The 21,618-nt window shown below is 43.4% G+C and overlaps 2 protein-coding genes across 6 annotated transcripts; one reads left to right on the top strand and one right to left on the bottom strand.

Moving 5' to 3' along the window:
• Positions 1 to 1,271: 1,271 nt before the first annotated feature.
• On the bottom strand, positions 1,272 to 13,134 carry timm8b (translocase of inner mitochondrial membrane 8 homolog B (yeast)). 4 transcript variants are annotated; one of them, XM_061216627.1, is made up of 4 exons: positions 12,889 to 13,134; positions 5,388 to 5,534; positions 4,799 to 4,875; positions 1,777 to 1,892 (listed from the first exon to the last, which is right to left on the bottom strand). In XM_061216627.1, exons 1-3 carry the CDS (start codon positions 12,997 to 12,999, stop codon positions 4,816 to 4,818), a joined length of 318 nt encoding a protein of 105 aa, XP_061072611.1. In that variant the 5' UTR covers positions 13,000 to 13,134; the 3' UTR covers positions 1,777 to 1,892; positions 4,799 to 4,815. The 4 variants fall into 4 exon arrangements, with proteins under 4 accessions (XP_061072610.1, XP_061072611.1, XP_061072613.1 ...); XM_061216626.1 differs by lacking the exon at positions 4,799 to 4,875 and having other exon boundaries at positions 1,272 to 1,892; XM_061216629.1 differs by lacking the exon at positions 1,777 to 1,892 and having other exon boundaries at positions 4,858 to 4,878.
• A 647-nt stretch (positions 13,135 to 13,781) lies between these two features.
• sdhdb (succinate dehydrogenase complex, subunit D, integral membrane protein b) lies at positions 13,782 to 19,748 on the top strand. 2 transcript variants are annotated; one of them, XM_061216625.1, is made up of 4 exons: positions 13,782 to 14,015; positions 15,213 to 15,323; positions 16,167 to 16,314; positions 17,978 to 19,748. In XM_061216625.1, exons 1-4 carry the CDS (start codon positions 13,967 to 13,969, stop codon positions 18,141 to 18,143), a joined length of 474 nt encoding a protein of 157 aa, XP_061072609.1. In that variant the 5' UTR covers positions 13,782 to 13,966; the 3' UTR covers positions 18,144 to 19,748. The 2 variants fall into 2 exon arrangements, with proteins under 2 accessions (XP_061072609.1, XP_061072607.1); XM_061216623.1 differs by having other exon boundaries at positions 13,790 to 14,015; positions 16,164 to 16,314.
• Positions 19,749 to 21,618: the final 1,870 nt, after the last annotated feature.

Here is a 21,618-nt window from a genome sequence, read left to right as displayed (position 1 = left end):
ATACATGATTGAGATATTTACTCATAGAATAAAACGTGGAAAAAAACAGGGGAATGGAGGGAACCTATTGCGGACAAAACTGTTGGGTCGGCCTACGAAGAGACATCATCGCTGTAACTCGATTTGATATGATTCCCATTAAATCATCCTAGATCAAGTGATGCACATGAAGCACAGCCCAGGAATGCATTGTTGCTATGTAAATATGTGATTTCACAAAGTATACTACCCAAGCAACTAAACTCTAACATCTGGTACTTCTGCCTAATTATTAAAAATTGATTATTTATCTTAATAGATTAGAAGAACTTCATGCATTTGCTTCTTGTACTATACAACCCTCACAATGGAATTTAGGATATAATTGTATTTTTTCTTGGTATTCATCCAGTTTTCATGCCAGTTGATCCAGATCATTGTGTTCAAGGAGGCTTGCATCATGTTTTATAGTTCACTGAAACCTAATGACTTACATGTTTTTAAATATAACAAAAAAATAAATTACTACAAAAAAAATGTGTAGAAAGTGGATCATTTTCATACTGCTCACTATTTCAGCAAGCCAGCTCGGTTTTTTCTCCACGTTTCCACCATCCACCACGTTTATATCTTAGCCTAGAGTACAGTGACAGGATAAAGAATTGCAGGCATTCCATACTACCAATTTCCCTGGCTAAATGAGCTAATTGGCTGTACACAGACATAAAATCGATTGCAGTAAAACGTTTCAAATAGGGACATAACGGTTTTCAGCTGTCATTTATGCACTTATCAGGAAATGTGCCTAAAATCTGTTGAGATTGCCAAACACAATCCATGTTATAATAGCTTTGCTTTTAACTTACAAGACAGTAAGCCAAATGTGGAGAGGCCTGAAAACCCTTGTAGCCATTCTTAAAAAAAGGTTAGGGACCAGACATATACTTTTTGGTTTAGAATTTTGGGCTGTATTTCGAAATACATTGAAACACTGGTTACAAAATTACATTAAATCACTACGGTCAGGCACCACTCTACACAGTGCAAAAATGTGCGATACTTCAGCAATGAAAGGTTATATATGAGGTATATGTTTTTCTTTTTTCTAAGGACCTCTGTCCCAGACCCATTTCAGAATCTTTGGATTACAGGTTATATACAAAGGAACCGTGGTTTTATGTGGCTTTGTGCAACTACCTGTTCTTTGACCAAGATCTACCTGTTGGCCCAGGAATTCTTCCAACCAGCCTCATACTGCTGACTGGATATGACCAGCTACTTAAAGAAAAAAGTAACAAAAACATGTTTATTTGAATATTCCATTTCTGCACACGCAATAACAATAAACATTTGATAGGCTCAACTGTAAACGCATTAATCGGTTTCATTTTTCAACACGTGGAATTATGGCGGTAAGGAGAGGCATGTGATAAGATGTTGTCAAACATTAAAACAAACGGTGTACATCATATCAATCCATGCACAGAGGGTGATGGGATGTAATGTCCAGGAATGAGAAGCAGAGGCATGTTTGAAGAATGGAAAAAAATATATATGCCTGTTCATAACCATATTCGTTTTTGCTCTTGGTAACATCAAGTATGATGGGTGATGATCATGTTTCCAGAAAGATTAGGCTACATGAGCCTATGAGAGGTCAAAGAGAGGTCCCAAGTGCAGCACACATTTAGACCCGAAGTTGAGTTGGTAAGCTCTGGTGACACACACACACACACGTGCGTGAATCAGTGGGCCCCCTTCTGTACCATCTGTGTGAAGCGGTTGGTGATGGTGAGGGTGGTGTCGATAAAGCGCTCCACACAGTTAATGAGGCAGGTCTCTGTCCGTGAGTCCATCTTTGAACCCGGCTTCTCCACGCACTTATCCCAGCACACATCGGTGAAGTTGTGCACCTGTGACAAGAGAGAGAAAAGTCCAAAAGGCTCCATTAAAATCTCCAACAAACTATTTGAGATCATTAAGGAAGGACTATTGGCTTTATGATTTTGTACGCTGAACTGGTTTTAAGACAATGGAGCCTGTTGCCTCAGACGGTCACATTTAAATCAGTCACATTAAAACATTAGCAGTGATTCTGTGAAGAATGCTTAAGTCGGTCTGAGAAGACCGGCCCATTGAGATTGAGTATGTGAAGTATAAAGGCATACACATTGTATCTGACAATTTTATCACAGCTCAAATTGTGAGCACAAGCTATCCAAACTGAAGCATCTCATTCGTCAGGAGTCTTACCGCAGGTAATGCACTAAGCACGCACAAAATATACTTTTACATTTCAAGGGAAACTCAGTGATATCAGGTCTTTGGTAATCGCTTTTAGATAACTGTCCACCTGTTTGTTTCCAGTAAATGCTTTACCTGAGGTTCGTTTTATTGCAGGTTTAATATATGATTTCTTTCAAACTGCAACCACAGCTCAGGACAGTTTGCCCTGTAGTCCTGGTCTCTCCCACAGTGACATAACTACAATCACTTAAAAAATCTGGCAAAACAACTGCTTTCAAATAGTTTCCATTTTTTGTATGCAGATGCACCCACGCGATTTACTTAAAAATACATATCACTGAGGCAGATAAGTAATCTCTCATCTTTAACGTTACATGAGTGGGAGAATAAAATGCATTGGCATAAACAGGACAACCATGCACCGACTTGTCCCTGCTCGCTGGCTGGTGCATTCCTTCCGAAATCAAATGACTTTCTGACTTCACCCTTTTAGATCCGAACACGTAAACCAATATTAGACACTTAAAGAATGTGGTTGGATTAACCAGAATGACCAACCATTCAGGAGACGGGGGCCCTTAAAGTTGACCTATATTGGAACCCCACCCAGCCTAGACGCAGATATCTTCCAAAAAATAAATGCAGCAGTATGGCTCGCTTATTATTGGAAAGCAAGGTTATGTACAGTTTCAATACTAAAAATAAGTATAAATATGCAAATATTTGTTCTTAAAACTTCATTTGCAAAAATGTGTAAACTCAAGATTTTTCTCCATTCCATGTGGCGACATTGGCTCAGGAGGCAAGACCAGTCGTCTGGCAGTCGGCGGGTTGCCAGTTCGATCCCGCTCTGGGTGTGTCGAAGTGTCCCTGAACAAGACAACTAGGCTAACCCACAAATGCTTTTGACGAGCTGGTTGGTGCCTTGCATGGCAGCCAATCACCATTGTTGTGCGAGTGTGTGTATGAATGGGCGAATGAGAAGCACCAATTGTACAGCACTTTGGATAAAGGCCCTATATAAATGCCAACCATATACCATGTTAAAGAATAGACTTATTTCCAGTTCCTGAAGTTCATGTTGTTGGTTTCAGGTTTGTTCTGTATGCATAATTAAGCATGTACATAATGCTGACGAACAAACCCCATGTTATCCTGTAAGAAAACGATAGGGCCTCACAGATAAGACATGGACTGCACAGATAAAAAGACGAAATACATTCTGGCTCTATAACGACACACCTCTTCTCTGTGGGTGCAAGAATTGGTTGTGCAACAGCAGCCGTGTTATGACCTGTCCTGGAAATAGGTTGAAAGTAGTGAAGATTCCCCTTACCTGGTAGGATATCTCCAGTCAGGACACTGTCCTTAAGAAATGAGCACAATTCATGTGGAGTCTGTGTTTGTTCCTGAAATAAGTGTTGTAAACTAGCTCTAGTAGCCAAACGTTTTATCGTTCGTCCAATGCAATCATATGGTCCTTTGCTATGAGCAGTTGCCAAGAAGTTCCACTCTGCTTCTTCACCAAAGCCTTTCAAGTGGAGGCATAGGTTCTGGAAGGCTTAACAGTTTCTGTACTGTGCTGCAAAACCATCGGAGAAGTAGAACACCTTCCCCTGGGTGTTTTCCCAGCTTTCTTTCAGGGAACTGCATGAGGTGCCTTTGAAAGAGATGGACCGCAGTGGTGTCGTGGGTCAGACATTGTGAAGTGTAAAGAGTTTCGCCTCACCGTCCCTCCAACAAGACTTGGCTAGGCTGAGCGATATGAGGACAGCTCTGACTTCGCCGAGTTACGGCATGGCTCCACTGCAGCCATCAACGTCAGCAATCGCCATCATTTTGACATTCTACCGGCTCCATTGCAGCCATTGCCATCATCAATAAATATGAAGACCTACTGTTGTTTTGCTAGCTCACTTTACATTGGATGTTAACAGCTATGATGTTTTCAGTCATCAGATTAAGAATCCATGCGTTAGACTGACCTATCCACCATATACTCGGGAGTCTGCTCAACTGATAGCAGGCAGAACATGAATATTCAGGTGATGTAAAGAAGTTTCTATAACCTACATAGCATATTTGTTCATTTTGGACCAGAAATATGGAAATTGTAGATAACGTTGTCTGTAAGCTTACCGATATGTAAATTTTTTGAAGCAGATATACGTGTCTTTGGGGGGGGGGGGACGATTTGAAATTTCTCAAATCTAAAAGGGTGACGTCAGGAAATGATTTTGGACGGAAAGCACCGGCTTTGGGCTTTTTCTTTCTTACTTATTAAAAGTTCAATTTTCGCGCATAACATATGGTAGGGTTGCCACACTCACTTGGAAAATATACTAGGTTACATCTGGCCAGTTGTCACTCAGTAAAACACAGTTAAAAATCTCTGCACATGTATTAGACGATTTCGATATTCCATCATCATTACGGTCACTCATACGAACACAAATATGAGGTATATATTTTTCTTTTTTCTAAGGACCTCTGTCCCAGACCCATTTCAGAATCCTTGGATTACAGGTTATATACAAAGGAACCGTGGTTTTATGTGGCTTTGTGCAACTACCTGTTCTTTAACAAGATCTACCTGTTGGCCCAGGAATTCTTCCAACCAGCCTCATACTGCTGACTGGATATGACCAGCTACTTAAAGAAAAAAGTAACAAAAACATGTTTATTTGAATATTCCATTTCTGCACACACAATAACAATAAACATTTGATAGGCTCAACTGAATAGACTGTAAATGGCTAAAACTGCATTAATCGGTTTCATTTTTCAACACATGGAATTATGGCGGTAAGGAGAGGCCTGTGATAAGATGTTGTCAAACACTAAAACAAATGGTGTACATCGTATCAATCCATGCACAGAGGCTGATGGGATGTAATGTCCAGAAATGAGAAGCAGAGGCATGTTTGAAGAATGGAAAAAAATATATATGCCTGTTCATAACCATATTCGTTTTTGCTCTTGGTAACATCAAGTATGATAGGTGATGATCATGTTTCCAGAAAGATTAGGCTACATGAGCCTATGAGAGGTCAAAGAGAGGTCCCAAGTGCAGCACACATTTAGACCCGAAGTTGAGTTGGTAAGCTCTGGTGACACACACACACACACACGTGCGTGAATCAGTGGGCCCCCTTCTGTACCATCTGTGTGAAGCGGTTGGTGATGGTGAGGGTGGTGTCGATAAAGCGCTCCACACAGTTAATGAGGCAGGTCTCTGTCCGTGAGTCCATCTTTGAACCCGGCTTCTCCACGCACTTATCCCAGCACACATCGGTGAAGTTGTGCACCTGTGACAAGAGAGAGAAAAGTCCAAAAGGCTCCATTAAAATCTCCAACAAACTATTTGAGATCATTAAGGAAGGACTATTGGCTTTATGATTTTGTACGCTGAACTGGTTTTAAGACAATGGAGCCTGTTGCCTCAGACGGTCACATTTAAATCAGTCACAATAAAACATTAGCAGTGATTCTGTGAAGAATGCTTAAGTCGGTCTGAGAAGACCGGCCCATTGAGATTGAGTATGTGAAGTATAAAGGCATACACATTGTATCTGACAATTTTATCACAGCTCAAATTGTGAGCACAAGCTATCCAAACTGAAGCATCTCATTCGTCAGGAGTCTCACCGCAGGTAATGCACTAAGCACGCACAAAATATACTTTTACATTTCAAGGGAAACTCAGTGATATCAGGTCTTTGGTAATCGCTTTTAGATAACTGTCCACCTGTTTGTTTCCAGTAAATGCTTTACCTGAGGTTCGTTTTATTGCAGGTTTAATATATGATTTCTTTCAAACTGCAACCACAGCTCAGGACAGTTTGCCCTGTAGTCCTGGTCTCTCCCACAGTGACATAACTACAATCACTTAAAAAATCTGGCAAAACAACTGCTTTCAAATAGTTTCCATTTTTTGTATGCAGATGCACCCACGCAATTTACTTAAAAATACATATCACTGAGGCAGATAAGTAATCTCTCATCTTTAACGTTACATGAGTGGGAGAATAAAATGCATTGGCATAAACAGGACAACCATGCACCGACTTGTCCCTGCTCGCTGGCTGGTGCATTCCTTCCAAAATCAAATGACTTTCTGACTTCACCCTTTTAGATCCGAACACGTAAACCAATATTAGACACTTAAAGAATGTGGTTGGATTAACCAGAATGACCAACCATTCAGGAGACGGGGGCCCTTAAAGTTGACCCATATTGGAACCCCACCCAGCCTAGACGCAGATATCTTCCAAAAAATAAATGCAGCAGTATGGCTCGCTTATTATTGGAAAGCAAGGTTATGTACAGTTTCAATACTAAAAATAAGTATAAATATGCAAATATTTGTTCTTAAAACTTCATTTGCAAAAATGTGTAAACTCAAGATTTTTCTCCATTCCATGTGGCAACATTGGCTCAGGAGGCAAGACCAGTCGTCTGGCAGTCGGCGGGTTGCCAGTTCGATCCCGCTCTGGGTGTGTCGAAGTGTCCCTGAACAAGACAACTAAGCTAACCCACAAATGCTTTTGACGAGCTGGTTGGTGCCTTGCATGGCAGCCAATCACCATTGTTGTGCGAGTGTGTGTATGAATGGGCGAATGAGAAGCATCAATTGTACAGCACTTTGGATAAAGGCGCTATATAAATGCCAACCATTTACCATGTTAAAGAATAGACACTTATTTCCAGTTCCTGAAGTTCATGTTGTTGGTTTCAGGTTTGTTCTGTATGCATAATTAAGCATGTACATAATGCTGACGAACAAACCCCATGTTATCCTGTAAGAAAACGATAGGGCCTCACAGATAAGACATGGACTGCACAGATAAAAAGACTAAATGCATTCTGGCTCTATAACGACACCCCTCTTCTTTGTGAGGGCAAGAATTGGTTGTGCAACAGCAGCCGTGTTATGACCTGTCATGTGGAGTCTGGGCTTGGTCCTGAAATGTGTGTTGTAAACTAGCTCTAGTAGCCAAACGTTTTATCATTCGTCCAATGCAATCATATGTTGAACTTATCCAGAATGCTGCAGCTCGTCTGGTCTTCAACCTTCCCAAATACTCTCATGTCACCCCCCTGGTTACTTCCCTCCACTGGCTGCCTGTCATGGCTCGCATCAAATTCAAAACATTGGTGCTAGCCTTCCAAGCAGTTAAGGGGTCTTCCCCAGCTTACCTACAAAAAATGATCAAACCCTACACCCCTGCCAGACCTCTTCGTTCAGCCTCCACAGGCCGCTTGGCACCTCCCCCTCTCCAAACTTAATAATAATAATAATAATAATAATGCATTTCATTTGTAGTGCACTTTAGATTTGGAGACCAAATCTCATAGTGCTAAAGGGTAAAAACAGGGATAAAACACATAAAATGTAGAAAGAATGTACCAAAGAAAAAACTTTGGTAAAGAGGTAGGTTTTTAGTCCTCTTTTAAAAGCATCAGTGGTCTGTGGTGCTCTCAGGTAGTCAGGGAGGGCATTCCACAGGCGGGGAGCAGCCGAGCAGAAGGCTCGGTCGCCCATGGTGCAGAGCTTGGTCTTGTGGGGACGGAGGCGGTTGGTGTTGGCAGAGCGAAGGTTTTGAGTGGAGGGTTCTGGGGTGAGGAGTTCTTTGAGGTAGGGGGGGGCATTTCCATGGATGCACTGATGGGTCAGAAGGGATATTTTGTATTCAGTCCGGGAGGTGATGGGGAGCCAGTGAAGTGAGTGGAGGATCGGTGTGATGTGGTCGTACTTACGCACTCTCATCAGGATCCTAGCAGCGCTGTTCTGGATGTATTGGAGCCTAAGGAGACTCTTGCTAGGGATCCCGATGAGAAGTGCGTTACAGTAATCCAGCCTGGAGGAGACAAAGGCGTGGACAAGTTTTTCTGCATCTGGGAGGGTGAGTGTGGGACGGGGTTTGGCAATGTTCCTGAGGTGGAAAAAGGAGGTTTTGCACAGGTGTTTAGTGTGGGCCTCAAAGTTTAGGTGAGGGTCAATTTTCACACCCAGGTTGGTGACTATGGATGAGAGGGGAAGGTCTTGACCGGAGAAAGAGATGCTGGTTATGGAGGATGAATGGACCTGGGGGGTGCCAATTAGGATGGCTTCAGTTTTGGAGCTGTTGAGTTGTAGGAAGTTTGATTTCATCCACGCCTTTATCTCCTCCAGGCAGGTAGTGAGTGTGGATGATGGAGATGGTGATGGCGGAGCTGCAGAGGGGGGTGAGTCAGTCTTAAGGTACAGTTGTGTGTCATCAGCGTAGCAATGGAAGGAAATTCCATACTGGCTGATGACACGGCCGAGGGGGAGCAAGTAGAGGGTGAAGAGGACGGGGCCGAGGACGGATCCTTGGGGGACACCACAGGTGACAGGATGGGTCCGGGATTTTTTCCCTCCCAAAGAGACGTACTCGGTTCTGTCGGAGAGGTATGATTCGAACTAATTCAGAGCAAAGTCAGAGAGGCCGACGGAGTGTAGACGGTTAAGGAGGATGTGATGGTCAATGGTGTCAAATGCTGCGGTTAGGTCAAGCAGGATGAGGAGTGAAGGGGAGCCAGCATCAGCCGCCATCAACAGGTCATTAGTAACCCTGACAAGCGCTGTTTCAGTGCTGTGGGCGGTGCGGAAGCCAGACTGGAACTTCTCTGCAATGTTATTGAGTTGGAGATGGTCCTGGAGCTGTGCAGCTACCACTTTTTCCAGGACCTTGGAAAGGAAAGGGAGGTTGGAGATGGGTCTGTAATTGGCAAGGACTGCCAAGTCCAAGGTGGGTTTTTTGAGGAGGGGTGTAATGATGGCAGTTTTTAGAACAGAGGGAACGTGGCCAGACTGGAGGGAAAGGTTTATGGTTTTGGTGATCAGGGGACTTATGGCACAAATGCTTGATTTAACCAGAGCGGTGGGAACGGGGTCCAGGGCACAGGTGGAGGATTTCATAGTATTGATGGTGTCCTCAACCTCTCGCTGTGTGATGTCGGAGAAACAGCAGAGAGGCTGGGAGATCCCTGGCTGTGGGATGGCAGTGGGGGCAGGTGGAGTGGAGGGGCTGATGAGATGGGACCGGATGGTGTCGACTTTGTTTCTGAAAAAGGTAATGAAGTTATTGCACTGTTCCTCTGTGATGTCTGTGTGTGTGGGAGTTTGCGGTTTGAGTAGTTGGTTTATTGTGGAAAATAGCTGCTTGGAGTTGCCAGGGCTATTGTTAATTAAGTTGGAATAAAACTCTGACTGTGCGTCTCTGAGGGATTTCGAATAGGCCTTTTGATGATCTTTGTAGGCCATTTTGTGGACGGTGAGGCCTGTGGCCTTGAGGCGTCGCTCAAGGACACGCCCAGTTGCCTTCGTTTTTCGCAGCTCGCAGGTGAACCAAGGAGCTGAGCGTGAAAAAGTAACCGTTCTTGTTTTGACTGGGGCGTGGAGGTCCAAGAGACTGGTCAGGGTATTATTGTAAAAAGCCACTGAATCGCTGGCTAACACATGGAGGTCCAAAATTAAGGCGTCTGTGTTAATGTTTTGATGATGATGTTCCTGAAAGAGATTTGGCGCTTGGGCTTGGTGTGAGGGGGTGGAAATGGCAGCTCCAGTGCAATGACCCTGTGATCAGGGTCACACCCAGGTCATACACAAGGAGATTGCTGATGGGGGCAGAGTCAGTGATGACCAGATCTAATGTGCGCCCCCCTGTTGTGTGTTGGGACGTTGACATGTTGAGTGAGGTTTAGGCAGTCCAGTAGTTGTAGAAAGGCAGAGGCAGAGTGGCAGGAGGGGGTGTCAACATGAATGTTTATATCTCCGAGAATAATGATATTGGCAGATGTTGTACAGAGGGTTGTGAGTAGGTCATGCATTTCTGGGATAAAGGCAGAGTTTGGTTTGGGTGGGCGGTAGATGAGCAGTATTGTCGTGGGGGAGGGGGGTTTACATTTAAATGCTAGGGATTCGAATGACGAGTGGTTAGGCAGAGGGAGGGGGGACAACTCCAGATCTAAACGGTGGAATACGGCCAGGCCACCACCGCGGCCAGTGCTACGGGATTTTTCAATGTATTTGTAACCAGGGGGGACAAGCTTTATTTAAAGTGGTATAGACCCCTGGCTGTTGCCACGTCTCTGTGAGGCACATGAGGTCCAACCCTTAGTCCAGTATGTGGTCATGAATGAAAGTGGATTTGAGTTTGAGGGATTGAATGTTCAATAATTCCATTTTGACGGTAGAAGGAGTAATGAATCTCTATATGGGGCGAAGTACTGTGAAATCCACTCCTCTTTTTCTGTGCAGCCTGTGCAGTGTGAAATCCACTCCACGTTTTCTGTGCAGCCTGGAGTGAGGCAGCCTCACTATGTTTTCAGTGCTGCTACTAAATCCAGGTGCGACGATGTTCTGATGACGTGTGCGAGGTGCGGCAGAGCGTGAAGCAGAGCAGATGGAAGGAATTGAATGACCAGGCTGGGAGTAGACAAACTTTTGACGGGAGCTTCTATGCGTGTAACGAAGTCGGCGTAGAAGTCCAAGTCGTTTGATAACTGAAATGCACGAGGGGGTCGTGCAGTTGTTAAATTCCAGCAGCTGAGAGGTGAAATATTTCAGCATTGTTGGGTTACCCGTTAGCCAGCCAGGCTATCCAGTGCCGCTAGTTGGCTGAAGGGCGGCTAGCAGAGGGCTGGCTACTGTAGAGGTAGCGGTCCCAGGCAACGAGGCCTAACCGCACCGGGGACAGCTGACAAACTGCCCAGGGAAATACCTCACAACAGCGCTGGCCGAGACATGAGCTGGAGCGTGGTGGACGTTGAAGTAAACCAGGAGTGCAGCTGATCCGAATATGGATGACTGAAACGGCGGGTTAGACGGGGGGCAGCAGGTAGGAAAATCCGCACAAAAAGCTCAGTGCACAAAATGCTCAATAAACCACGCTTAAAAACAACTAATAATCTGTAAAAGAAAAGTCTGTAAAATCAACTATAGATAAGTTAGATCTAGCTCAGGTGGAGAAGCGGCGGACAGTCAATGCCAGCGTCCTCTCCCCTGCTCCAAAAACAGGTCAAGATCAATGAACTTCTCAGTATCGGGGAGCGTGCTGATAGACTCGTCATTAAGCATTTTCAGTCGAGAAGCAAAAGATATTACATTACTTCCACCTCACACTCACGACTACTGTCCACGGTGGTGGAACGAACTCCCCGTTGAGGTCAGAACTGTAGAATCTCTTCCCACCTTCAAGCGCAAACTGAAGACGCACCTCTTCAAGTAGCACCTCTCCCTGAACCATAATTGTTGTTTTTCTGTGATTTACTTTTTTGTGCATCAGTATTTTTAGTTTGGCTAGGTAAGCAGTGTTTGGCTAGTTAAGGGGTTTGGTCATACTTTTGCTTTGTTTGTTTGTTTGTTTGTTTAAAAAAATAAAAAAAAAATAATAATAATAATAATTCAAATAGGTCCTTATCTTTGTTGTGCAGGTAGCAGTTGAAATTGTACTTCCCTCTCGGGTCTTTCAGCACACTTATCCCTGGTTATGGGTATGCACTTTATTGCACGTCGCTCTGGATAAGAGCGTCTGCCAAATGCCATTAATGTAATTAATGTAATATGGTCCTTTGCTATGGGCAGTTGCCAAGAAGTTCCACTCTGCTTCCTCACCTTCCCCTGGGTGTTTTCCCAGCTTTCTTTCAGGGAACTGCATGAGGTGCCTTTGAAAGAGATGGACCGCAGTGGTGTCGTGGGTCAGACATTGTGAAGTGTAAAGTTTCGCCTCACCGTCCCTCCAACAAGACTTGGCTAGGCTGAGCGATATGAGGACAGCTCTGACTTCGCCGAGTTACGGCATGGCTCCACTGCAGCCATCAACGTCAGCAATCGCCATTATTTTGATATTCTACCGGCTCCATTGCAGCCATTGCCATCATCAATAAATATGACAACCTACTGTTGTGTTTTGCGAGCTCACTTTACATTGGATGTTAACAGCTATGATGTTTTCAGTCATCAGATTAAGAATCCATGCGTTAGACTGACCTATTAACCATATACTCGGGAGTCTGCTCAAGTGATAGCAGGCACAACATGAATATTCAGGAGATGTAAAGAAGTTTCTATCACCTACTTAGCATATTTGTTCATTTTGGACAAAAATTATGGAAACTGTGGATAACGTTGACTGTAAGCTTACCGATATGTTTATTTTTTGAAGCAGATATACGTGTCTTTAGGGGGGGGACGACGATTTGAACGATTTGAAATCGTTCAAATCTAAAAGGGTGACGTCAGGAAATGATTTCGGACGGAATGCACCGGCTTAGGGCTTTTTCTTTCTTACTTATTAAAAGTTCAATTTTAAAACATATGGTAGGTTGCCACACTCACTTGGAAAATATACTAGGCTGGCTGCTCTACTAGGTTACATCTAGCCAGTTGTCACTCAGTAAAACACAGTTAAAAATCTCCGCACATGTATTAGACGATTTCGATATTCTATCACCATTACGGTCACTCATTCGAACACAAAACTGCTGTACTAGCTGTTTAAAACAATAATAATGTAGCGTAGCTAGATATTATCACAATAATGTAGCTACTAAAACTAACGTTAGTTACTTAGCTATCTTAATTGAAAACAAAATTAAACGCTGGGGTAGTTAGCCATCTAGCTTGCCGACCCATACCTGTGCCTGAAACTGCGCTTTCTGCTGTTCGACAGCAATCATCTTCTGAAGCTCAGTAGCCTCGGCGTTTTCAGAGACACTTCGATCAAAACCGGAGTTGAAGTCAGCCATTTCACCCTGTATCGCTGTTTGTGATTATTCACACTAATCAACGTCTATTTTTTTATTTTTAAAAAGCAATGACCTTCTACAACTCATCAAGTCTTTGCTATCCTTATTTGCCCCCAAACCCACGTGTGTTCTCTATACCGGAAATTCCGGAAGAAGGAGCAAAGATATGTGAAGGAATACAAGATATGTTACTTCAATGCCTGCTTCGTTGTTCAGCTTCTGTGATCAACGCGAATACATAGACACATTCCACATTTTGCTGTTTGAACTGTTTCTGTTTATTGACATAAACATTTCATAATTTAATGATACTTTAAATAAATTAGTTTTTAAAGCAATTACAGCAAAATGTTACGAAATGTATTAATATACATTTCATTATATTTTGTCATCTGGTTACAGTAAATATATAAATGAATGCATGACTGTAATGACTCTAATTAAATTTAAATTAATTATAATTTGTTATTTAGCTGACACTTTTATCCAAAGTGACTTTGATTAGATGAAGCAGGAGACAATCCCCCAGGAGGAATGCAGGGTTAAGAGCACAAGGGCCCAACAGCTGTGCAGATCTTTTCGTGGCTACACCTGGACTTGAATCACCAACCAGGCTTTAACCCTAAACTATTAGTTAAAACCATATGAGTTCTGAATTGTTTAGAACTAAATTAACCATTGCAATTGGTTAATCAGTTGAATAATTTATTTAAGACCGACACTGGCGAACAATAATTTGTTAATATTCAGTTTCACTTAAAGTGTGATTTATATTAGTAAGGATAAGAGAAAGCAGTAGGAAGTCCCGAAGTAATGCCCTCTTGGTGCAGGCCACCTGTCTTTTTGTATCTGCATATGGTTTGTATGTCTGTAACAGAGATACAACATCTTTGAGGATATTCGTGGCGCTGGAGATGAGTTTCTATTTCCGGGTGAACACGGTGACCTTGGATGGTTTTTGTACACCATGGCGGCGCTTGTCAGGATAAGTTCTGTCTGTCACAGAGGTGTTAAACGTAAGTATCTTAAGGCGTTAAACGTAACTCGCAGGAGCATATTCCGATTGTTAACTTTAAACCGGGCAGTTGAAAGCGGATACACAGTTTTGCGCAAATTAACCATGGTAGCTTGCTAGCTAGCTAGCTAGCTTGCAATTTACAGTGGGATTTTAATGAGGAAGCTAGCCTAGCAAGCTAAATAGTTGCTAGCTAAGGCGACGGCGTTTCAAGTTCAAACCGATGCGTTTTGTGACAAACTGTTTGAAAGTACTGTTTACCGGTTATAAATTGCTAAAAACTGTACTTCATTGAATGTTAGGTAGTTGGGCATCATGGAACACTAGCAAGCAAGGCAAATAAGCCAACTTACTGCACCGAGTCTCCCTGCGCAATCACCTCGCCCGGTGACTCACTTTTTAGAAATCTTATGAACCAGTAAGCTAACGGTTAGCTGGTTAGACTCTTTGATAGAGATTCAGAATTTCCAATATACCCGTATTCGACAGAACACAGTTGATAATTATGCAAGTTAATTATACGTGTCTTGGTGTTAATTTTGTTTACCAGAAAAATAGGCATCCAGCTGATATGCCGAGCTAACGTTTTCGTCTGAGTAACGGAACTTAACTCCGCAATTCTAGTTGGATTCAGAACAAGTGGAAGGCACTGTGTGTTAAGTGGTTAGCGGTTTAATCGAGCTAATGTTGTTAGGTAACGGTATTATTTATTGTGCAGACAGCACCCGCCCTAGTCTCATGGTAGAGATGATTCTCTACAGTCCTTGCTATATTTTTATCACTGACGTCTGCTATTCAGCGACGTTAGTGCTAAGGTTACTTTGAACTTACTAGTAGTATACATCAAAGCAGCAGCTAATTTAGATGAAAGGTTTGGTGGGCTGCTGCCAAATCGCTTTTTAACGAATTCGAACCACAGCTATTTTTTGGTTGTTTATTTACTAATGGGTAACTAATGTTCAGTTTTGTAACTATCGTTTCGCCAGCGAATGTTTTCTTTGAGTGGTACTGCATATGCTTGCCGACATTTCACTATCTGTAAAAGTATACTCGTTGTTGAGCAACATTGCTTTATGCGGTTAGATCTGTTGGAGTGATACTTGTTGGTTGTAAAACGGTCGTGTTTTGAAGCTTAAGGGAAATTGGCACTTTGTTCAAAGAACCGTAAAAGTCACTCCACGTTTCTTCCCCTCCCCAGCTCTGTTACTCAGAAATTCTCTCCTTGTTCGACCTCTGGCGGCTCATAAACAGAGCAGCGATCGCTCCTCCCTGTTGGCAGCACGGATACATGTCTCTCCTCCTCAATATGGTTAGTCTTGGCTGAATACTACCTTACACCACTGAGCTGAATAAACACAATTTGTAGTAACTTTTGTCACCTTTCCAGCTATATGATGATGTAATGGTTCAGGCACATGCATTTGTTAGTTAATAATAAACTCCAGGATGTGCCTTAGTATGCTACTTGCAAGATAAGTGCTGCACAGTTCCAAATTTGTACTGTCTGCTGAGCAATTTACTTTGTTTTGAAGATGCAAAATGTTTTCAAAATTACTCTGTATTCAAAATGCAAAATGCCCCTCCCCCACTTTTGCTGCTATTTTGCATTCAGCCAATACCCATGCTTTGCCATACCCAGGATGGTATGGTTGAACCTGGGTGTAACCATCAAGTGACATTGAAAAAATCTGCATCACCTGAGTAACATTTAAAGAACTGGTGTTATACCATAGCTATTCCTCCTCAACCCTTAGCAAGAGGTCTCTGGAAATGTGCAATTATTCGTTAGTAAAACAGTTGTGGAAGCTTTTGTTGTCTTCAACCCAGCCCCAGAGGCTTGATGCTTTTGCAGAACTCTAGACCAGGGGTAGTAAAATATGGCCCTTGAAGCCTGTAGTACCACTGATTTTATATTATTCCTAATAGTTTATTGACTGGCCATAGATCCCACTGACCTGGTATGAATCAGTCCCTGTATAGTTGCAAGGAATGCAAACCACCAGTGCTGCTGACTTCAATGGGCAGATTTCAAGTCAAATTTAGCTGTGGTCTTTGACCACTAGGGGGTGTTGTTTGGTTTATTCAGTGATGGATGGGAAGGCTGCATGTCTCTTCTGCTCCTTTGACCCTTGGCGTCTCTGGCACACAGCAGCAGCTGGGTCCAAGGCTGCGTCTCTGCACTGGACAGGGGAGCGTGTTTTGAGCATATTCCTCCTGAGTTTGGGCCCAGTCGCCTACTTGTACCCCGGCCCTGTTGTGGACTACTCTCTGGCAGCTGCTCTCACTCTCCATGGCCACTGGTAAGAGACTCAGCAGCACTCCTTCATTAAAGGCACAGGGTGCAGGATTTCTTTCCGTGCTTCGCTCCTGTGTTTACGTCAACCATGAATGACGAAGCTCATCCACCAATAAAACAACTAGGTATTTTGCTGGCTAGCTATGTCAGTAGCTTTATCACACTGTACTGCTGACTACTGGAATCATGTTTTAATTCATACCGAACAGGCAGTCATGATCATGCCAAAATGCTTGACTGTGACACATCTGATAGCAAAAACTCCAACTTTGTGATCATATGCAAAGTTACTGGGTAAGTAGTTTAGGCTTAGTGGTGGTGGAACTGACCTATGCTAGCCACTGCCAGCACCACATCAGTGGGTTTCAGTGCGCTCTAGCCTACCTGGTAGCACGGTAAAATTCTGTAACATCTATACTATAACATTTATACTCACAAACACATGAATTCGTTGTCACTTATTTTATTCTTATGTTTACATAGTCTGGCTTCCTATATCTATTGTACCAATTGTCTTTCCTACCATGTAGCGAGATGGATTTACATATTTTCTATGCAAAAGTTTTTGACACTGCCAATGAATTCTAGGGGATTCCCATTTCTCTGAGCTTGATCATGGTTTTCCCCTGCCATTTTCCCCTAGTACAACTGGAATGTTTGGTCCCTTCAGAACTACTGTGATAAAGGGTTGTATATTTCTGAATGGCCCATGTCTTTACCTTACACCAATCCATCTTCCCTGGTATATCGCTCAGGATCTTTGTGCCCTGTGTGTGATAATAGAAATGCTTAGTTGTGCTGTTTTGTTTGATAGGTTATCAATGGTAAGCTATTGCCACAGAACTGAAAGATATGGTTCACTTTCTGGGCTTCTCTTTTTCTGACAAACCTTCTGCTTAATATACGCTTTCAACTGGCCCAAGCCCGGGTTTGTGTGCGCTGAAGGATATTTTCGATCTTTCAGAAGGCCCCCTTGCAGGTTTAGGTCATTATGGATTTGTGGGCTAAAGCAAGAAAATATTTAAGGTAAGTCCAGAGCAGCTTGTAGAGGCCCAGCGTGTTCCTGTAGTTCATGCTGCAGTCAAGGAAATAACTACTGGTATAGTGTAAAAACTGACGTTTATAATTTTACAGTTAAACAGCCTTTGGCAACCTTTAGAAGAGTCTTCAGAAATGTTTCTAAATATGTAAAATATTCTTCAGCTCACACAAGCAGTTGGGACCGATCTAAAATGTACACTAAAACATACAAAAAAAAAACCCCATCAGGTAAACTATCCCTTTAAGGAGTTTGCAGGCAAGTTAGAGGTTGGCAATAAATAAATAAATATGAATAAATGAGAATTCTTCAACAGAATTTAAACAGAATTTTCCGTGTTACTAGGTAGGCCAGAGCGCCTACATAGACAGCTTGGTCAGAGACAAACGACTGAAATATGATGCTAAAGTCTATTGTATCTGCATAAAAAGCATGGTGTTTTTAAAGGAAGGTTAGCTTTGTAAAAGGGAAAATATATCTCACTCAAGAAACTTCAGTTAGAGAAATTAATGTTCAGCTCTGGTTCTGATATTGACGGCAATGGGGGGCCTAGCTTACCTATGGTCTAATCTTGTATGGGGGTCTTAACGGATTATGGTCTAATCTTGTATGGGGGGTCTGTTGACAGGGGCATTGGCCAGGTGTTAACGGACTATGTTCATGGAGACCTGAAGATCAAGGTGGCGAACACAAGCCTCCTCTGCTTGTCAGCGGTCACCTTTGCCGGTCTGTGCTACTTCAACTACAACGACGTGGGCATCTGCAAGGCGGTCGCCATGCTGTGGAGCTTGTAAAGGACGGACTGACAGAGTAGGCAGGAGCAAGGACACGCGCCATCCCGTTCCGGCCCATTGTAAACATTCAAAGAATTATGTGTAAATTCTATAAATACATGCGTTTTGTTGGGGATGTGGCAAAAAAGGTGATCTACAACTGTTTTTAATTGTAATTCATGTTGATTCAGCATTTTTGATTTATTTTCCCTTCAAATTTTTTCTTTTCAACTTTAAGTTATGAAGGTTCACAGCAGGAGTTCCAGGTCCTTTTCTGCCGTGCCGCTGTTGTCTTACAGCTGATCTGTGACGTTTGCTTTGGGAAGATAGGAAGACCCCCATACCTGGACTGTAACACACATTCTCACCATTACATATGAAGAAGTAATCATTCAGCTCTTCCATGTCTGTAAAACATGTTCAGTAATATTCAATACAGGCTCCATCCTCCCAGAACCCTTCGTAAACAGTTGTCATACATGTCATTTAATAACCAGCTTGCTGCTGAATGCGATAAAAAAAAAAAAAAACCCAATGGGATGAACCCCTTCAGCGTTTCCTCGAAATTGGAGTGTCCAGAGGCCTCTCCGCATCCATTCCCGTTGGGCATCTTCCCCCCCTTAATTTATTTTTCAGAGGCTTTCTGCATGTTTTGTGCAAGCGGTTTCTATAAGCTGTATATAATTTGAACCACTGGTGTGTATGTCCGGTCGTCACCTGACGTTGATGTGCCACAAAGACTCTGCACCAGAGATCCGCTGTTTGTGTGCTTCGACTGACTGGAGCTGACGGGAGATGGGCAGTGTTGGCAGTATTTGACTATTGCACTGTTATCCCTTTGTGTGCTCGTTGTCTTACTGCTAAATAAATATACGCTGTATTTTGCATTTAAGAGGAGCTGTGGTGTGTCAGTGACCTATGGCAATGCATGCATTCACAAATAAGCTGCTCTTCACAATCATTTATTGTAGCCTGAAGCTTTAGCCAACATTAGCAATAATAAGTATATATATTATGTATTTTATTGTAACATTAATTCAGCATCTTCTCACTGGCCAGTGTACTGAATACATCATTGCTACACTCTAATATTTGTTCTGTCCCCATTCTCAGGGCTTGGGGCTGGTCACTGCTCCACAAAACACTAGCATGGGGGGTTTCAGCAACGGATAGCCTTATCGCACATTCCTAGGTCAAGGCTACGCGCAAATATGTGAGCATTTTTTTGCAGAATAATTTCTTAAAGATCGCAGTTTCTCCTTTTGGGTCTTCACTGTGAACATTTGCTCATGAAAAATGTGTATGAAAAATCTCGACTTGTTCTTCGTCCTGTTGTGTGTCATTTTGTGATGAGTTTGATCGTCCGTGTTTGAGGTTGTGTGTTTTTGTGTACTGCTCTTTGGGATGGTTTTAGAAATGAGCCATGGAACTGGAGAAATGGAAAACCTTTTCATCTCCTAATTTCAGTGCTCCGTTCTGAAACTAAACCAACAAGCATTGAAACCGTTACACCAGTCAATGTATTTATTCTATTTTATCAAATTTGTACACACAGCTTCTCATGGGAAAAATCATCACACTGTACATGTAGTGGAGTCCTCTTCAGAATAAAGATGTTCATATTCATCGACTGGTTGGTTTGCAAATTTAATAACTTGCTGCATGATGTCGTGATTACACCTAACCTCCAAACTCCCTGGACAGAGACTTGAGGAAACCATACCACTACACTACAGCTGTGCATAACAGAGGTTCCCGAATTTTTATGGTCCCCCCTAAAATGATCACCATCTAGTTGAGACCCCAACCTCAAAAAAGTGACTCTGTTGACACTTTTATCCAACACCCACTGCAGGCTGCAGTGCAGCACGTTTAAAATCAGCTGAGAAAAGAAGAAGCAATCTGGTGAAGAAAACACTTGAGTAGATCCAGTAAAAACGAGGTCTTAATTTCTGCAGGAAGTGCAGACTCTACCCAGCTCGTTCCCTGAGGATGGCACCCCACTGATCCTCCTGGGAGATTTCAACATCCGCCTAACAGCCTCCCAGTCTGCTGCCTTCTTACCACGACTTCACTCCTTTGACCTCTCCCTGCAGCACCCACAAGGCTGGAAACCTAGACCTGATCTCTTTGAGGAACTGCTCCTCTTCTAACCCCACTGTTACCCCTGATCACCACTTCATTTCCTTCTCCATCCCCCTTGCTCCCCTGCCTCCCTCCCCTCCTCACCCCCACTGTTTCTGTCTGCTGTAACCTCCACTCTATCACCCTCCTCGCTTGCTCACAGAGTCACCGCTTCTCTCCCTCCTCTTGAATCCTCCTCCAAACTACCCACCGATTCCGCATCTTCCACCCTGCTTTCCTCTCTCTCCTCAGCCCTTGACTCCCTCTGTCCTCTTGTCTCCAGGCCTGCTCAATCCTCCCCTCCCAGCCCATGGGTTTCCGACCTACGTTCCTCCAGGCCCAGCCTACGTGCAGCTGAGAGGAAGTGGAGGAAATCAAAGGACCCATCGGACCTCTCATCCTACCAGTCTCTCCTGGCGGCATTCTCCTCCGCCATCACCACTTCCAAAATAAATTACTACCAAACAAAAATTCCGAATTCTACCTCTTAACACTTGTCAACTGTTCTCTATTTTCTCCTCTCTCCTCAGCACACCTCCCCCACCATCTCAGTCCTCCCTCACTGCTGATGACTTTGCAGTATTTTTGGACGAGAAGGTTGCAGACATTCGCAGCACCTTTGCAACCACCACCACCTCTGTGTCTGCCTCCCTTTCTGTGCCTCCCCCTGTTTCACCTCCCTTGTTAACTCCTCTCTGTCCTCTGGCTGCTTTCCCTCATCATTCAAGAGGGTCTACATCACCCCACTCCTAAAGAAACCCACTCCCTCCTGCTTTCAGAACTACCGTCCGGTATCTTTCTTTACATTACATTACATTACAAGGCATTTAGCAGACGCTCTTATCCAGAGCGACGTACAACGAAGTGCAGATCAAACACAAGTACAAGTGCGAAGAGGACCTGAGAGGACAGCACAGTTCCGAGTCCTGGTGTAACCATACAGATACTATCGGAACCCTTGAAGAATACATCAACTTCCAAACTAACATACCACAGTTGGCAGCTAGAATACCCCGAATACAACAATACTATAGCTAATACAAAAAAAAAACCTTCCTCCTTCCTTCTCTATCCAAATTCATTGAACGAGCTGCCTCCAACCAACTCTCTTCCTTCTTCTCCCAGAATAATCTGCTGGACCGCCACCAGTCCGGGTTCAGACCTGGCCACTCGACGGAAACCGCACTCCTCTCCGTCAATGAGTCCCTTCAGGCTGCACGAGCAGCCTCCCTCTCCTCTGTCCTGATCCTCCTTGACCTCTCTGCAGCCTTCGACACTGTCACTGACCACTCCATCCTCCTATCCTCCCTGGCATCTACAGGGATCTGTGGCACAGCCTTAGACTGCATTAAATCTTATCTCTCTGGCCAGT

This window comes from Conger conger, chromosome 13 (genome assembly GCF_963514075.1).
Source record: "Conger conger chromosome 13, fConCon1.1, whole genome shotgun sequence".
Taxonomy (NCBI): domain Eukaryota; kingdom Metazoa; phylum Chordata; class Actinopteri; order Anguilliformes; family Congridae; genus Conger; species Conger conger.
The sequence above is the reverse complement of the archived record's forward strand: the minus strand, read 5'-3'. Positions and strand labels throughout refer to the sequence as shown.